The following is a 16677-nucleotide window of genomic DNA, read 5'->3' as shown; positions in this document are numbered from 1 at the left end:
CAACATTTCTTTCTTTTCCTCCTGGAAAAAGACAGAAAAATGCAGACAAACACAAATATGTTTTTCTTCCTTCTTACATAGTTTGTCTTTTCTGGTTTTCATATTCATAGTGGAGGGAAAAAAAAAAAGTGAGAGAAAAGCTCAAATGCTTTTTTTTTTTGAGTGTCCTATTTCAGACAGGTAACTTGAGGATAGAGTAGTCTGTAAGAATATCATATTTGAGAATAATTACACGACTCTCTGTTACCATATATGCACACCGAAAGTACTTTAGTAATTGAATTGAATTGGCTCAATTTCATCTGCTAAGAGTAAAATGTGGCCTCGCTGAAGTCTGTGAGAATTTTTCAGAGTATCAGATCTATTTATTTACTTGTTTTTACTTCTCAGAAAGTTTGTCATTGGCAAGAAATTTGCTTTTGTTTAATTGCAAAAGTAATTTTCCCTGTAAGTAATTGAAGTAGATAATGGTTTTCTTAACATTTCTCACCTTAACTTTAGGAGGCATGGAGTGTATCAGGCTTGGTGAGACCGTTATTGAGTATTCCAGTGATTTCAAGTTTTTTATTACCACAAAGCTGAGAAATCCACACTATATGCCTGAACTTGCTACAAAAGTTTCTTTACTCAATTTTATGATAACACCAGAAGGACTCGAAGACCAATTGCTAGGGATTGTTGTAGCGAAAGAGAGGTAAGTCTGTATGGCACATAGCCATTTAATTTTTTTATGGCGTAATTCCACTGAAATTAGAGATTAATTTATTGTAAAGCAAAACGAATGTTACATGGTGTAAATGTTGGTCAGTAACAGCTTAAAAAAAAAGGGTTTTTTCTAGTTGTCATATCTAAAGAGTTTGTTAGGGAAACAGATTGTCATGTTTACTGTGGGGTAAGTGTCCACAAGTTAATTAAAATAGCAAATGTAAAATCATTGTTTTTTCATGGTAATTTTCTCCTGAAATATTCCTTGAATGTTAGAAAACGATGTAAATATTATTTGGAGTTTAAATCATCATTGTGATTTTTGCAATCTGACTGAGCTGCCAGATAAGGATGCAGAATTTAAGATTTGGTTTTAATTTCCTATCAAATAAATGTACAGTACCTCTGAAACTGATTATGGATCTATCTGAACCCTGACAGAGATAGAGAGGAGTAGTGTCTGCGTTGTATGGAAATGTCTATGCAACTGGGCTAAATTCTGTTTGCTAAAAAAGTTTTTCCAGCAGTAAACATATTCCAAATATCACATGGTGTTTTTTTCAGGCAGCAGAGATATAATAAAGGAAAACTAGGATGCGCTGGTATGCAAAATACTAAGATATTAAAGTTCAGACCATCATTTCCAAGTACTGAACTGAAGTTATGCAAAGAAATGTATACTCAGAATTATAAACACATGCTGAGCAGTAACAACTATTTAAACTATGAGAAGATTCGCAAATATTTGGTGTAGGAAGAGAGAGTCATCTTCCTGGGCTTCCTTTACAGTCAGTGGAAGATGAACATTGACTTTTTTGTTGTATGCGGTGTTTTTCATTAGACCAGAATTAGAAGAGGAAAGAAATGCTCTCATCCTTCAATCTGCAGCCAATAAAAAGCATCTGAGAGAAATTGAGAAGAAAATTTTAGAAACCTTACAGTCATCTGAAGGGAATATTTTGGAAGATGAGACTGCTATCAAGGTCTTGGATTCTGCAAAAATAATGGCTAGTGAGATCACAAAAAAACAGCAGGTAAGGAGTGAGTATGTGTGTTTTCCGTAACAATACATAGAAATTAAATGTTAAAATTTGCAGCTAGCAGAAGGACTGCAAATTAGATGCAAAGCACGAGGAAATTCTGTGCTCGTGAAATGTGAAGAGAAATAAAATTGGAACTGTTCTTGAGTATTCACTGATGGTTTATTCAGTCTTTAAAATATTTTAAACAATATGTATCTTTACGGACTGAGTGAAAAGTAATAAATTCTGAAGTTAAGGTAACATGTTAAGGTAAAGGAAGGAACTAATTTTTTTAAATGACAGAAATATTCAGGGAGACATTAATAATCTGGGTGAGTAATATAGGTATGCAAGCCCAGATTATTTTATTATACTTAGTGCATAAAATACCAGCTGAAGTTAGTGAGAGCTAAATAACACTGATAAGAGGATAGAGATATTTTTTTTTAAATTACTATAGACTTAACAGGAATCTGGTACTAGTGTTCCTGCTATTTGTTCATGCCTATCAAATGTAATCTCAGAACATCTGATGACCAAATTTTGAAAAACCTTTTATATTAAAAATATTTCTTGTATAAAGCTGATTTACAGTAGAATACCTAGAGCTTAAATACATAACCAGTCTGAAATTACCCATCTTTTTAAGTATTACAGAGATAAAGATTGACACTTTTGATGCTAAATGATGCATGAAAACCCTTGTGCCTCCTTTGTCTTTTGGTTTGAATATCGCATCCTGTAGTATAGGTAGATAGATCAGGCAATACTATGCTAAGGGCAAGTACTTGTTTCACTTAGTCTAGTTATCATCTACTGTGATTGTGCATTTTGGAATATAAAGGTTATCTTACTCTGGCATTACAAAGTGCTGTATAGAAGTATTTTAATGTTATTAACTGGTAATATTTTTGTACAAAAGAGAATATTGAAAGCTTTTCTTCATCAGTTACTATTGATATTTAGATTGCAGAGAAAACGGAACTTAAGATAGCCAAATCTCGAGAAGTTTATCGACCTATTGCAAAGCATTCATCGGTGCTGTTCTTTAGTATTGCAGACCTGGCAAACATTGATCCCATGTACCAGTACTCTCTTAGCTGGTTTGTCAACCTCTTCATCAACTCTATTCGTGATAGGTAAATACAGTCTGTCTGGCGTAAAATAAAGTGTTTTCATTCTCTTATGGACAGTTCCCTCTGCTTTGAAACCATTTACCTCTTATCCTTTGTTAAATGCAGGATTTTGAAACAAAACATGACTTATTAATAAAGTAAATGCTCTTTTTAGTTACTGTTTGAGCAAACAATGAACTGTAAGCATCTACTTTATTTAAGTATTTTTAAGAATGTGACTTATAGAAAGGATTGTTTGATTCTGAACTAGGTTCCATTATGAACATTCTTGAGTGCCACCACCTAACTGGCAAATTTATTTCAGCTCATTATTCTGCTTGAGACTTTTTAAAGAGCTGTCAAACACTGAGTATAATTGAAATTTTGGGGAAGTGGCCATCTGAGTCCCTTGTGGAGCATGTGGGTTTAATAGAATTCCTCTGCAACCCTAAACAGACTTAGATTTCTTAACTGATTTGCCTAAGTTACTAATTTTGAAATCTGTTTCTCACTTCTGTTCTTTTCAGTAACAAGTCCAAAATTTTGGAGAAGCGACTTCGATATCTAACTGACCACTTTACATACAATTTGTATTGCAATGTGTGTCGTTCGCTGTTTGAAAAGGACAAGCTGCTTTTCTCATTTTTGCTATGTTGTAATCTTCTCATGTAAGCTCATTTTTGTGAAGTCTCTTGATAACAGAAACTAATTTTTTTTTTGCAATAGAAAAAGGTATTGATGATACAGCATGTTCTTGTGCATATTGATAATACAGCCTTTGGAGTAAGATAATTTTTGGATTTTCTTATACTGATAATATTTACAAGTGAAAGAGTATGTGAGTGCATGTATCATTACTATATATAGCTTTTGGACACATCATGAAAAGAATATTCCTAGGCTCATTAAAATCAATGATTTTGTCAATGATACATCTTTGACTCCCTTTAAAGGACCTGGGTAGTGCTACGTATCATCCTTATGTCAAGAATGATTGCTGTTATTTAAGGAAATGTTTTCAAAATAAATTTAAGACAGTAACATGCCATCCCAGCAACTTCTAGGCTTTATCTTTGTTTTTAATTTTTCTCTCTTCTTTCTCTTTTATCCTTTTGCACGCATCATGAGATCTCAGTTGCAGTCTTCTCTCTTCCACTGGCTTTTTAGTTTCATCTTTCTGTTTTTTTGTCATTTTGTGTGAATACATTGTGACAGAAAGGTAAGTTCAAAATTGCATGGTCATAACCATAGTGTGCATACTTACTTAATTACAATGTGTACACATCTGTGTATAGAACATTCTTCCTGGGCTGATCTGTAAGGCTATTGTATTCCCAGAACCCATTATTTTCTATAAAACCTTTAAAAATCAGGAATAATTGCACTTTTTAAAACCAAATAAGCAGATATATACCATTTACCTCTTGAAACTCTTACTGTAGTCTTAATCAGTCATTTTTACAATACAGTTTTTAACTATATAGAATACTGAGATCTGATCTCAGCTGTTACTGCAGTAGAAGTATTACTAAATGGCAGCGAAGTGTAATAAATTTGAAACAACTCTTCATATTATGTAAAATTATATCTCAATAACTGAATATTATCCATCTCTTTTTTTTAATATAGGGCTAAAAATGAGCTAGAACATCAAGAGTTTATGTTCTTCCTAACTGGGGGTGTAGGTCTCAAGAATGAGTGCAAGAATCCAGATCCATCTTGGCTGCCAGATAAGAGCTGGGATGAATTATGTCGTGCAAGTGATATCCCAGCTTTGAAAGGACTGAGGTATAGTAAAACGTTGATGTGAATTAGCCTTAATTGGTTTTGACTAAAGCATGTGTAACATGCTGAAAGAAATGTTTCCTATATGTTTTCCAAATGATGGCAGAATGCCAACATAGTAAAACCAATCCCTTTTTTTCATTATTAGCTTTGCTCCGCTTATTTAAGTCAGACAGTCAGTTGGCTAATTATAATATTGTTTAATTAAGCTATTTGCCTAAATTATTCAAGGCATTCCCTAAATAAAGTTTTTTTTTTTAATGTCCCCATGGTAGAGAAACAATGTTTCAAGGGGATCAGTAAGAGGCCAAAGGAAGTATATGTAGCAAAATTCCACTGCAGTGCTGAGGGAGGAATTTTTCCGGTAAAATGTAGTCTGAAATCAGGAAAATTTCACCCTGGATTTGAATAGAACTTAACCCTAAATTCTGGAGCCAGCATGGCTGTACAAGTCTTGCATATAAATAGCTGACAGAGACCGAATATTTGGAGGATTTGGATCTGACTGTGGAAACACTGCTCTGTTAGAAGAAATTGTTTGGGGCTGTTTTGTGTTTGTCTCCCCCTTTGGAGTTTTAGTAGCAATGTGGACGATGATCCAGCCTTTAAATAGTCTGGGAGCTGCCCCATTACAGAGGACTTAGTCTGTGTGTTGCATGAAGAAAAATATTTTTTTCCCCTGGTTTAATTTCCTGGTAATTTTCTTCAGTTAAGAGTGGAGTTTTCTTGAAATATGACAGACAGAAAATTCACCGAGACCTATGAAGGTCCAAGCCATGCTGGCTGGAGGAACAGACAGAACTTATTGTCAAGTCAGAACCTTTCAGGTGAAGTCTTGTATGACTGCAACAGCATGGTAGGAAAAGTTTTTTCAGTCGTCAGCATGGAGAAAGCTTAACTGGAGCTGATGTAGATGTGGAGTGGCTTGTATGACAATACAATGTAAATGTTTGATAAACATAAAAAAACAGACTCCAGGTATTTACTGTAGTTGTAAGTGCTTTTTTTTTCTTCTAGGAGTCACATCTCTGAAAATATAGGTGAGTGGCAGAGAATTTATGACAGCAAAGAGCCACAGAGTTTTCCATTACCAGAGCAATTTAATAATACATTAAATGAATTTCAAAAGATGATAATTCTTCGGTGCTTAAGACCAGACAAGGTACAAAGATCTGTTATCAAGTGTTTGTAGAATGTTCCATATCTTGTAGCATAGTTTGCACTGGTTTGCTCTGGTTGTTAAAATAACTAATCTGTTCTTCATCATATTTTATTAAGAAAATAAATGCTATTCTTATGGTTCCATTGAGCAGTACAAACACCACAGGCACCAGCTGAGATCTTCTGTCTGATGTGATTGAGTATACTCTGAAAGATGCACTAATTGTTCTAGCTTTCTTCAAGTGTTTGTTCATGTTTAGTCTGTTTGCTGGTGCACTCGCTAGAGTTTCTAGTACCATATGCTTTCGTACGAGGGATTCCAAGGCAAAGAGAGATCAAATGTGTTGATTTGAATAAGTCAAACTTCTAACACATTCTGCCTTTGGTGCACTTAGCAAATTGTATTGTATGTACTTTAGGAACAATCAATATTAGGATTTAAAGTACATATTGCAATTGCTCCTTAGAATTAATTAATTAATTAAAAATAATTACATTAATGTTTACTAAAGGAGAATGTGCCAGTCCTCTACATCAGGTAAAGCCTGTATTAAAGTCTTAATGTAATTTAGGTTTTTTTATGTGATATATGGGTTTTTTTATTTTCCAAAAGCATTATTACTCCTCTTCTGAGAAAAAAAAAATAAGGGAGGTGTTAAAAAGAGGTGAAACTTTTGCTTCTAAAGCATTCTGCAAAACTAGTCCCAAATCCCTGCAAATCAGAGAGGTGTCTGTACGCTCAGGAATTTAACCAATATATGATACATAAAAGATGCTGTCAAATATGCACTTATGCTTAAATTATGTTAATGTTTTGTACTTACTTTTTTTACCAGGTTGGTCCAGCTGTAACAAAATTTGTAACTGATAAACTGGGGAGGAAATTTGTAGAACCACCACCTTTTGATCTAACAAAAAGTTACTTGGATTCAAATTGTACAATCCCTTTACTATTTGTGCTATCTCCAGGAGCAGATCCCATGTCTAGTAAGTATACACAGAAAGAAAAAAAACTGTGTAGTACAGCTTTTCAGATTGGGGACCTGAATTTCCCCTTCAATACACAAAAAGGATTATTTTGCACTCTTTGCAACTAGATTTGAGTGGATCATGTCACACTGGTAAAATTCTATGCTCCCTAAAAAGGGGAATGGTATTTTAAACTGAATACATTTTACACTACATCGAAGCTATACCATCTTGTTATATGTACATTTTAACAAAATAGTAATAAACATTTAAAATAAAAATTTCTGACATAACTTATTTTTAATGAAGAAATGCTAAAATCTTACGCTTTCTGTTCAAGGCCTCCTGAAATTTGCAAATGACAGAGAGATGGTGGGAAATAAGTTTCAGTCCATCTCATTAGGACAAGGACAAGGACCTATAGCTACAAAAATGATTCAAAAAGCAATGGAAGAAGGAACCTGGGTTTGTTTACAAAATTGTCATTTAGCTGTCTCTTGGATGCCGATGCTGGAGAAAATATGTGAAGAGTTTAACGTTGAAACATGTCATCTAACCTTCAGACTTTGGCTTACTAGTTACCCTTCACCAAAGGTACATGCATTGCCGAACATCCTGTATTTGGGGAAAGGAAAAGTTGATGGCGTTTTTAGGAAATATTCATATCCCTGAATGAGCTCATAATATGGAACTTGTGTAATACAATGAGGCTGTTGAACAGATAGTTTAATCAAGAAAGGACATTTTAAAAGTAATAATTTTAAACCTAGTAATACCAAACTTCATTTGTAATATTTTGATATTGTGATGTGTGATATTTTTGTGTACTAGTGAATTGAATGGAACTGCATTTTGCCAGTATATATAATTAAGATGGTTTTTTTGCTGTCACCAAGGTTTTCTTTCACATAAATTCAAAAAATTAATTTTGTATTTTATGTATAAGGTGCTGAATACCAAGAAAACATTTTAAAGTATAGATTTGTTGTTTACAGCAATGTCTTACTTTCTTGGTGTCTTTTATATATGTAAATATATATAATATAACACCTATTCCACACTTTCTGAATGCAGTTTTGCTATTTTTTATTTCTAGTTTCCAGTAACCATTCTGCAGAATGGAGTAAAGATGACAAATGAACCTCCTACTGGTCTCCGGTTAAACCTACTTCAGTCATTTCTTTCTGATCCTATTTCTGATCCTGCATTCTTCTCTGGATGCCCTGGAAAGGAGCTGGTAGTGTGCCTATATCTTGACAGTCTTATTCTTTCTTTTTTTATCCACAGATATACTAATTACTGTCCAGTGAATATTACAAGCTAAATTTTTTGCTATGGTTTTGAGTTTAGGTTTTGCAATTATAAAGATGGTTAGTTGTGAATTACACTGCCAGGTAATGTAATGTGGTAATATTTAAAATGGTTTCTTAGGCTTTATTAAATTACATACATGTTGTACACATATTACACAATGTACATAAATTTTGAGCATTCATTAGTAGGCAATACCTATCATTGCTGAGATGTTAAACACTGAAAAGATCTTTTCTTGCTACCAGGGACCAGTACTGCAGTGCCCACATGTCTTACTGATAAGTGACGAACCACTTAGCTAGTTATTACCTGTGAAGGAAGTTAAAAAGCTATGAGATTAGTCAGAGATAGGAGTATGGTAATCAATATACACAGGTATAAGTGGGTGCATCTAAGGACTTACATTAAATAATACATCTGTATTTTATGTTTGTCTAATGAACCTTAAAAATAAATGTCTGGTGCTATTTAAATTCTTATGAAGTCAGCTGCCCTTTACGTGGAAGAAGAAAAAAAACTTGTGTCATAGTACTTGAGGAACTAGCTAAATGTGGTTGCATATGTGGCAACCATGTGTGCATTTGTTCCCAAGTCAAATAACCACAGCATACTTAAAAGTTGCCTATATTTGTACCCTAGATGGAGAGTGGTAATCGAATGTTGTGTTATCTATGTAAGTTACAGACTAGCACTAGCATATAGGCAAGTTAATAATACTTTTTTGGTTTTTTTGTTTTTCTCAAAGGTATGGGAGAAACTGCTCTTTGGAGTTTGTTTTTTCCATGCTCTTGTTCAGGAAAGAAGAAAATTTGGGCCTCTTGGTTGGAATATACCCTATGGATTTAATGAATCCGACTTGCGAATCAGTATCAGACAACTGCAGGTAAAATCATCTATCACTACCTTTAACTCTGATCTTGGAAAGAATAGGAACAGCCAATAGTCAAAAGGAGAAATGCACCTAAGTTAGATCAATTGTTAATAGATTTTCGTTACTTCAGTTCAGCTACAATGAGAACAAATGTCAATCATCTTCTAAATGTTTTCAAAATTACAAATGAAATAAAAATTAAATTGTTCTTAATGAGATTTAGATTCATACAGATGTGTGGAATATGATGAGTTTGTATGAATACAATAAGAATTAAAATTGTCATGTGTAAGAGCTCATTGTGCTTTAACTAACACCATGCCAGTGAGTCACCTATTATGGTGGTTTTTGTTGTTAGGAGGATTCATTTATTTATTTTTTTTTTTACATATATACTGTTAGTTAAACTGAGCCTCAGACTATTCTTCTTCCCTAAAATGAAATGCTGAACACTGCTTGACCTTGAGTCTTCTGCAGGCCTGTAGAAAATTCAGGAGAGCTAAAACTGTGAATTACAGAAGTTGAGGCTGGACAGTTGGAAAAGTTACCAAGAAGTTAATGAAAGAGATCAGAGGATTCTGAAGATTGGAAGAAAAATTATGTGAAACGCACGCTTCTTTATGACACAGAAAAGCGTCCATCTAGAAAGTTCAGACAGGAAAAACTATACACTTGTAAATAATTCAAGACTTACTTGGATGACTTCCTAATTTGGATATTCATAAGAGGCTTTTACTACTAACTCCTCTTTATTTTAAACAATGATTTTACCTGAAAAAATATTTCCGAATTTGAATATCCAACACTTAGGGAGAAAACTCCATAAACTTCAGTTTTGCATACACTATAGTTTCCAACCCTTTAGTCTGGAGTTCTCACTGTTCTGCAGATATTTCGAGTCTCTAGAATTACTTATGTCTTCTGTTTCAGTTATTCATAAATGAATATAGCCATGTTCCTTTTGAAGCTGTATCTTACCTAACTGGTGAGTGCAACTATGGAGGTCGAGTGACAGATGACTGGGATAGACGTTTACTGCTGACAATGCTGGATGACTTCTATAATCCAAATATAATTGAAAATCCTCATTACACGTTTTCTCCCAGTGGCAGCTATTATGCTCCACCAAAAGGCACATATGAGGACTACATTGAGTTTATTAAGGTAAAAAGTAGCAACAAGATTTTGAACTGTTATAATTATAATGTGCTAAGAAAGCAATCCCTAAAGGCTTCTCTGCATTAAAGATAGTTTTGCAGCACATTAAACTTTGTGCTTGGCTTCTTGCCTGACATCCTTGTATGATCCTTGCCATGATCTAGAATGTTTCGGGGAGGGAGAGGGAATTAGTAAGTAGATAGGAGGACCTAGCATAGATAATCGAGAATTCCTTGGAAAGGGCTTTCTGTAAGTGAGGTGATGGCTCTATCAGCAGTATTACTGTCTGCGAATACCTACCATTAAGGTCCTTATCCCCCTTCGGTTGAAGTCAGTGGTAGTTTTTCACTTGGCTTCTTAAAGGTGATTTGGATCTAGTTACTAGCATGCTGCTTTATCTCATGCAGATGTTTATTGTTTATTTTGTCTTAGCAACTTCCTTTTAGTCAGCACCCAGAGGTATTTGGTTTGCATGAAAATGTGGATATTTCAAAAGATCTTCAGCAAACTAAGGTCCTCTTTGAGTCTCTGCTTTTAACACAAGGAAGAGACACTCGGGGAACTTCTGGAGGTGATGACAGCACTCTTTATGAAATTGCGGATGATATTCTCAGCAAGGTATTGTATTATGCCAATTTATCTTTTTACAAAGCAGAAATTCTTTAACTAGAACCTTCAGTGTCAAGTTGATTTCATGTTGGAGAAAAAACCTCCTGGTAAGAATTTGGTGAACTATGAAATTAATAAATACGTAAGAGATAGGAGACAGAGAGAGAAAATAGAGCAAACATAATTTGGAAGAACAGCTGATTCATTCATGTGAAAAAGTTTAAAATTAATAAAATTGAAACACATTTGTAAGTTTTCATGATATGAAAAATTTTAGATGGTTTTTAAAAGATAAACATCACTTTAAAAAACCCTTAAATTTTATTTGGATTGAATTACCAAATGCTGTATTGGTAAGATACTCATCAGAAAATTTAATGGTATCTATTACTCTATGATTTTTCACATCTGCGTAGTTTTAATATAGTACTAATACATAATGATACATGGAATGATTTCCAAATATGTTGTCATTTACAGCTTCCAAATGATTTTGACATTGAAGGTTGCCTAAATAAATATCCTGTGAGATATGAAGAAAGTATGAACACTGTGTTGGTGCAAGAAATGGAAAGATTTAACATGTAAGAGTGTTATATTTTATTAAATATAACCAAAATTATTCCATTTGCAGAAAAAGTTTTCCTGCAAATTGTACACTATCAGCTCTATGCTGTGTGAAATATTTATTTTGTTCCCTTCTAATTGTTTGCAGTGATATCTACAATCCAAGCACCTTTAGGCCTTGCGAAAAGTCAGAATGTAGGATAGATGTCAGAAAAATGATCAAGTGGCAAAATGAACTGAAAGAGAAAAATACATGATAGAAGAAGGGAGACTGAGGAGGCACTTGGAAAAGAGAATATGAACAGAATTTTTACGTTCCTTTTTTTTTTTAGCTTTGCTTTCTCTGCGGAGTTCTTTATCGTCAATTATATTTTATTTTCTTTATATTTCTGACCTGTAGGGTAAAGGGGTTAGAAACTGTAATACATGCACAGTTACAGTTTGTGAAACCTTTTCCTTGATAGCTGGAAGTGTTTCAGATTATTTCCTTATTGTCTCATGTGCTTCTGTTTTAAATTTTTCATTTTTTTCCCCCTTTTCTCACAACTTTCTACCTATACCTTTTTTTCACAATTATTCTCCTAGGATTACAAAACTATAATCACTTTTATTTTTCTCTTTGGGTCCCCAGTCTCTCTTTTGACTTTGTTTCCTGATTTTCTTTCTTACCTTTGCCTGCTCCTACATACTTTCTTCCCTGTTTTTCTCTGTCCTTTTTCTTTTCTATTTGTCTCTTCATATCTCCCACTTCATTTTCTCCCAAACTTTCAATAATGCTCTCTGACTTTTAGTCTCCAAGTTTTCCTTTGTTGCAGACCTTACCCACCTCTTCTTTTCTAATCTAAATCTTTTTCCTTCATCTAGTGTATGGTGTATACATTGGGAGTTCCAAATTTATTCTCTTACCAAATAATACAGAGTATATCAGAGATAACAAAATAATTTATTAAACTATTCCTAGTCTTAAGTAAATCAGCACAAATCCATGACTTTACAGATGTGGCTAATTACTCAGTTATATAACAACTATATAAATACTATAGATGGTTCCATAATCCATTTTTTTTCTTTTTTTTCCAGTGAGGATGATGTGTTTTACAAATAATGCAAAACTTTTTAAAATTTTGTTTTATTTTTTAGTTTAATCCGAACCATTCGTATTACACTAATTAACATGAAGAAAGCCATTAAAGGACTGGTTGTTATGGATGCTGAGCTGGAGGCTCTGTGCGGCAGTCTGCTTATTGGAAAAGTTCCTGAGAGTTGGGCAAAACATTCATACCCGAGTCTAAAACCATTAGGGAGCTATATTGTAGATTTTCTAAAAAGGCTGAAATTTTTACAGGTAACATACAAGAGGCAGTGCTACCAACTATTTAATCTACTTTTTCTTATGATTTGTCCTTTACATTAAATGTGTACTGGAAAGAAGTGTTAAGACTTCACTTAAATTTTCCAAGTACAGTTATGTAGAAAATGGTCAAACAATATGGGATTCTCTCTTTCTGATTATTGAATGTGTAATTTTCCTCTTTCCAGGACTGGTATGAAATGGGGAAGCCCCCAGTGTTTTGGCTGTCGGGATTCTATTTCACTCAAGCTTTCTTAACTGGAGCTATGCAAAACTATGCCAGGAAGCACAGGATCCCTATTGACCTTCTGGGATATGAATTTCAGGTAGAGATAAATATAAATGAATATTTTATTAATCTAAGTCCTGATGTTGCAGTGAGATGTAGTAAGTAAATCCTGACTGGAAGGTTCATTTTGCAACTCACTGCAATTTGAAGGCATATATTTAATTCTTTGGTAAGATAGGCATGTTAAATAGCATCCATAAAAAAAATGTATTAAAAGTAGCTCTATCATTTGACCTGGACCTCCACTCAAGAAAACAGCCTACAGAGTATGTATTTGTCTGTGTGGTTGAAGCCTTATTTTATAACCTACAATAAAGGTAATTAACAAACCCACAGAAATCTGCTATCTTTATAGATTTGTATAAAAGTAGTACTGAAAGGAAGGTATTACTTCATTATTCTCTTTTTGGATTGATCTTCTGAAAGTCGGTTATTGGCATCATACCTCAAAAAGCAAAAAGCTATGGAAGTTTAATAACATGGAACACTTTTATTTGTTGTAGGTTATTCCTCAGGACACTGCTGATGCTGCACCAGAAGATGGTGTTTATATCCACGGATTATTTTTAGATGGAGCTCGCTGGGACAGGACCAAGTCAGTAATAGTGTTTTACTACTGTTCTGGAAAGCTTTCTTTGGTGCTCAAGCAAGATTTGTTTAAATATTTTAAGTGGTACTTTTCATATTATTGGAATAACACACCAAATAAAATACTCTTTCATGCATGGAAAACAAAGGAAAAAAAAACCCACACAGGCAACAACCGAAAAACACACCTCAAAACCCTTTTCACTTTAAAACCAAGCCACAAATAATTATTTTGTTGCTTTCTCTCACCAGGGGACTGTTAGCTGAGCAGCATCCCAAATTGCTCTTTGATATGATGCCGATCATTTGGATAAAGCCGAGTGAGTATAATTTTACTGAAGTATGAGCTATTCAACAAGAAATTGCAACAGTGAATTCCTTTTTCACTGAAGATGTAGGCTCCTAGCCTCACCAAAACACCCAAATGCATGCAGAATTCATGTGCATCTGACCTATGACTTTACATTAAAAATTGTGCCTGCTAGCTTGACTCAGTCCCATCTCATCTGAGCAATAGGCCTGTCCCTCTTCCCACATGTTTATAATTGTGGATTAGATTAAATGACCAGTTACATGAAATTTTATATATGTGTTTCAGTACTCCCCAATCTGTTTTTCAACCAAAAGTTAATTTGGGTAGGAAAGCACACATTGCTTGAATTCCTGGCTCTACTTGAGGAGAACTTTCAATTGACTTACAGAGACTCAATGTTTTACCTCACATGATTTAGCAGTTTGCTCAGGTTATTTTTAGCTGCTATGCTAGTTGTCTGTCATACTAGTAAGATATTTTCCAGAACTCTTGTTTTCTTTGATCAGGAGCAGTAAATACCTGTGTTTATTTATTCACTTAAGCAGGACTTACTGCAACTGTTGCAACTTAGATATTATTAGCTGCTAGGCAGTCTTATAAAGTTTCTCCTTTTTCTGCCTGTGCTTCCTCCTGAGGTTGGGTGAATCTCTTCGCACATGCATGATTTTAGACTTTGCACGAGTTGCATGTAAGCAGTCTAGGCATACAAAGAGTTCCTGCAGGATTGTGTGTGTGTGTCTTTGAATGATTACAAAGCTGGTACAGCCACAGAAAAGCATCGAGTCCTGAAAACAAATTGTATTTAAATTAGTTGGGTTTAAAAACAAAACAAACCACACAAGAAAACACCAAAAAAAGCCAGATAATTTTATTATGCTACTCACAAAATAATTTTGCATTTTTATTTAGCTTTAAGGATGTTGCTGTAAATACTTAATATTTGTATGTAGATAATGTTTCTATGAATAGATCTGCTAAATGTAATAGATTATTTTGGGGTTTTTTTGAAGCTGCAAAATCGGACATAAAGAAATCTAATGCGTACGTTTGCCCACTCTACAAGACAAGTGAGCGTAAAGGAACCTTATCTACTACAGGACATTCTACCAATTTCGTCATTGCTTTGACGCTTAACACCGATAAACCAGTCCAACACTGGATCAAGCGAGGTGTTGCGTTGCTCTGCCAGCTGGATGACTAAGTTGGGGCAGTTCGGATACAAATTTCGCAAGATCCTGTTCTTTTTGTTCACTTATAGAGGAAGTGGAACATACTGTGTAAAAGAAACATCTGACTTGTTAATATTAAAAGAGGGCATGCAAATATTTTCTGATTCTTGGTATTTTGTCTTAAGTATGAATTATTAGCATCTTTACAATCCATAAAAGGTACAGCTAGGATTTTAGCCTTTGGTAATATTGTTAACATGTAAACATCAATTTTATGCATTACTTGAATATCACAAAATATATCTTAAATCCATAAAAGGTACAGCTAGGATTTTAGCCTTTGGTAATATTGTTAACATGTAAACATCAATTTTATATTTTGTGATATTCAAGTAATGCATATCTTAATGGAAAATGAAAATGTTTCTCTCAGAAAGTGCAGACTATTACAGTTAATTAACTTGAAGCATTAAGAGTGCTGAATGATGTGAGTGGAAAGCTAATAGGTAGTAAATTTTGGGATTTCAGTGTGGATTTATATATAGCCTATGTTCTGTCATAAACAGCGAAGACTGCAGTATGAGAAATGGTCTGACTATCTGTAGTAGGTACTTCTGATGCATTCCTTCCTCAGCAAATTTGTCTTTTCAGGATCTAATTCAGATATTCTGGTTTTTGTAAGGGTTTTTTTCTAAATAGTTTCTGTGAAAAATAAATTATAAAATCTCCCTTATGACCACCTGCCATAATATTTTATTATTATTTCCCTATTGCTCCAGAGAGGCAGTCCCCTTTCAATCCCTTCACCGATTCTGCACTTTTGTTTTCATAAAAAACCAAGCAAACAAACAAACTTCAAGCATTCTTCCTAGATAGCCTGTAGCAAAGAACTAATTTAACCTTGCATTCAGACACAGCCATTGTCATTTCTTTGCAGGGATCCCTCCATAAAATACACTAGGAGTAAATTAAGCACATGAAAGTCTCACTCCATCGACCGTCGCTATTATAACTTGGCATCTTTGTTCTTCATTTCCACGCTTAGTTTTCAGCATAGGTCTGTCTTTCTGAAGCTGTGCTTTTCCCTTTAAAGATTCTATATGTTTGTCTTTTGTTTGCCATTCTATTTATATACATATGTGAATTGTGATTAAGCAATCAGAAACACATAATACTTTTTATTGATTTTATTGTGTTTTGGTTTCTCTTTTTGTGCTGTCTTACTGTTTTAAGTAAGCCCCTAAGAATATCTTCAGTTTACTCTCTTAAGAAAGCACTACAGAATTTTCTTTCCGTAATGTAATAGTTCCTACTTACAGTTCTCAGATTCTCATTCCAAAAACTTGTAACAAGACTACTTTTACAAAGAAACTGGACTTTTAATTCCTTCTTTTGCTGACACCATTTGTCAGGCCAGATTATTAAACATAACTAACCTATATGAAAGAAACATGGAGAAAGTCCCAGAGTATCTTATGATCGGGTATTTATAGAGAGCTATTAATGGACATAGACTCTACTGAGATCATTTTCAGTGCTGAAAATATCACTTTCAACTTAATAATCACTCCATCAAAGTGTGAGGTCTTCCCTCTTTCAGAAGGTGAGGAAAACATTGTATTTTCTCAATTCATAGGAAAATTGGTAGTCTTTTTACAAAAAATAAATAGGTTTAAAATGTTTAGATACTC

The 16677-nt window shown here is 34.0% G+C and overlaps 1 protein-coding gene across 1 annotated transcript in view; it reads left to right on the top strand.

Annotated features, from left to right (window-relative positions):
* The window catches only part of DNAH12 (dynein, axonemal, heavy chain 12), a 71062-nt gene extending 56044 nt beyond the window's left edge, over window positions 1-15018 (top strand). The window contains exons 57-74 of the mRNA XM_010081056.1: window positions 502-694; window positions 1547-1739; window positions 2694-2866; window positions 3370-3510; window positions 4472-4630; window positions 5645-5789; window positions 6625-6775; window positions 7098-7351; window positions 7854-7994; window positions 8817-8954; window positions 9873-10106; window positions 10533-10718; window positions 11190-11293; window positions 12417-12621; window positions 12816-12953; window positions 13420-13511; window positions 13757-13824; window positions 14828-15018. Coding sequence (XP_010079358.1) covers window positions 502-694; window positions 1547-1739; window positions 2694-2866; window positions 3370-3510; window positions 4472-4630; window positions 5645-5789; window positions 6625-6775; window positions 7098-7351; window positions 7854-7994; window positions 8817-8954; window positions 9873-10106; window positions 10533-10718; window positions 11190-11293; window positions 12417-12621; window positions 12816-12953; window positions 13420-13511; window positions 13757-13824; window positions 14828-15018 — 2906 coding nt within the window. The remainder of the gene's footprint in view (window positions 1-501; window positions 695-1546; window positions 1740-2693; window positions 2867-3369; window positions 3511-4471; window positions 4631-5644; window positions 5790-6624; window positions 6776-7097; window positions 7352-7853; window positions 7995-8816; window positions 8955-9872; window positions 10107-10532; window positions 10719-11189; window positions 11294-12416; window positions 12622-12815; window positions 12954-13419; window positions 13512-13756; window positions 13825-14827) is intronic.
* Window positions 15019-16677: the final 1659 nt, after the last annotated feature.

The sequence above is a fragment of the Pterocles gutturalis genome, unplaced genomic scaffold (assembly GCF_000699245.1).
Source record: "Pterocles gutturalis isolate BGI_N339 unplaced genomic scaffold, ASM69924v1 scaffold4459, whole genome shotgun sequence".
Classification (NCBI taxonomy): Eukaryota; Metazoa; Chordata; class Aves; order Pterocliformes; family Pteroclidae; genus Pterocles; species Pterocles gutturalis.
Note: the sequence above shows the minus strand (reverse complement) of the source record. Positions and strands in the feature narration are given on the sequence as shown.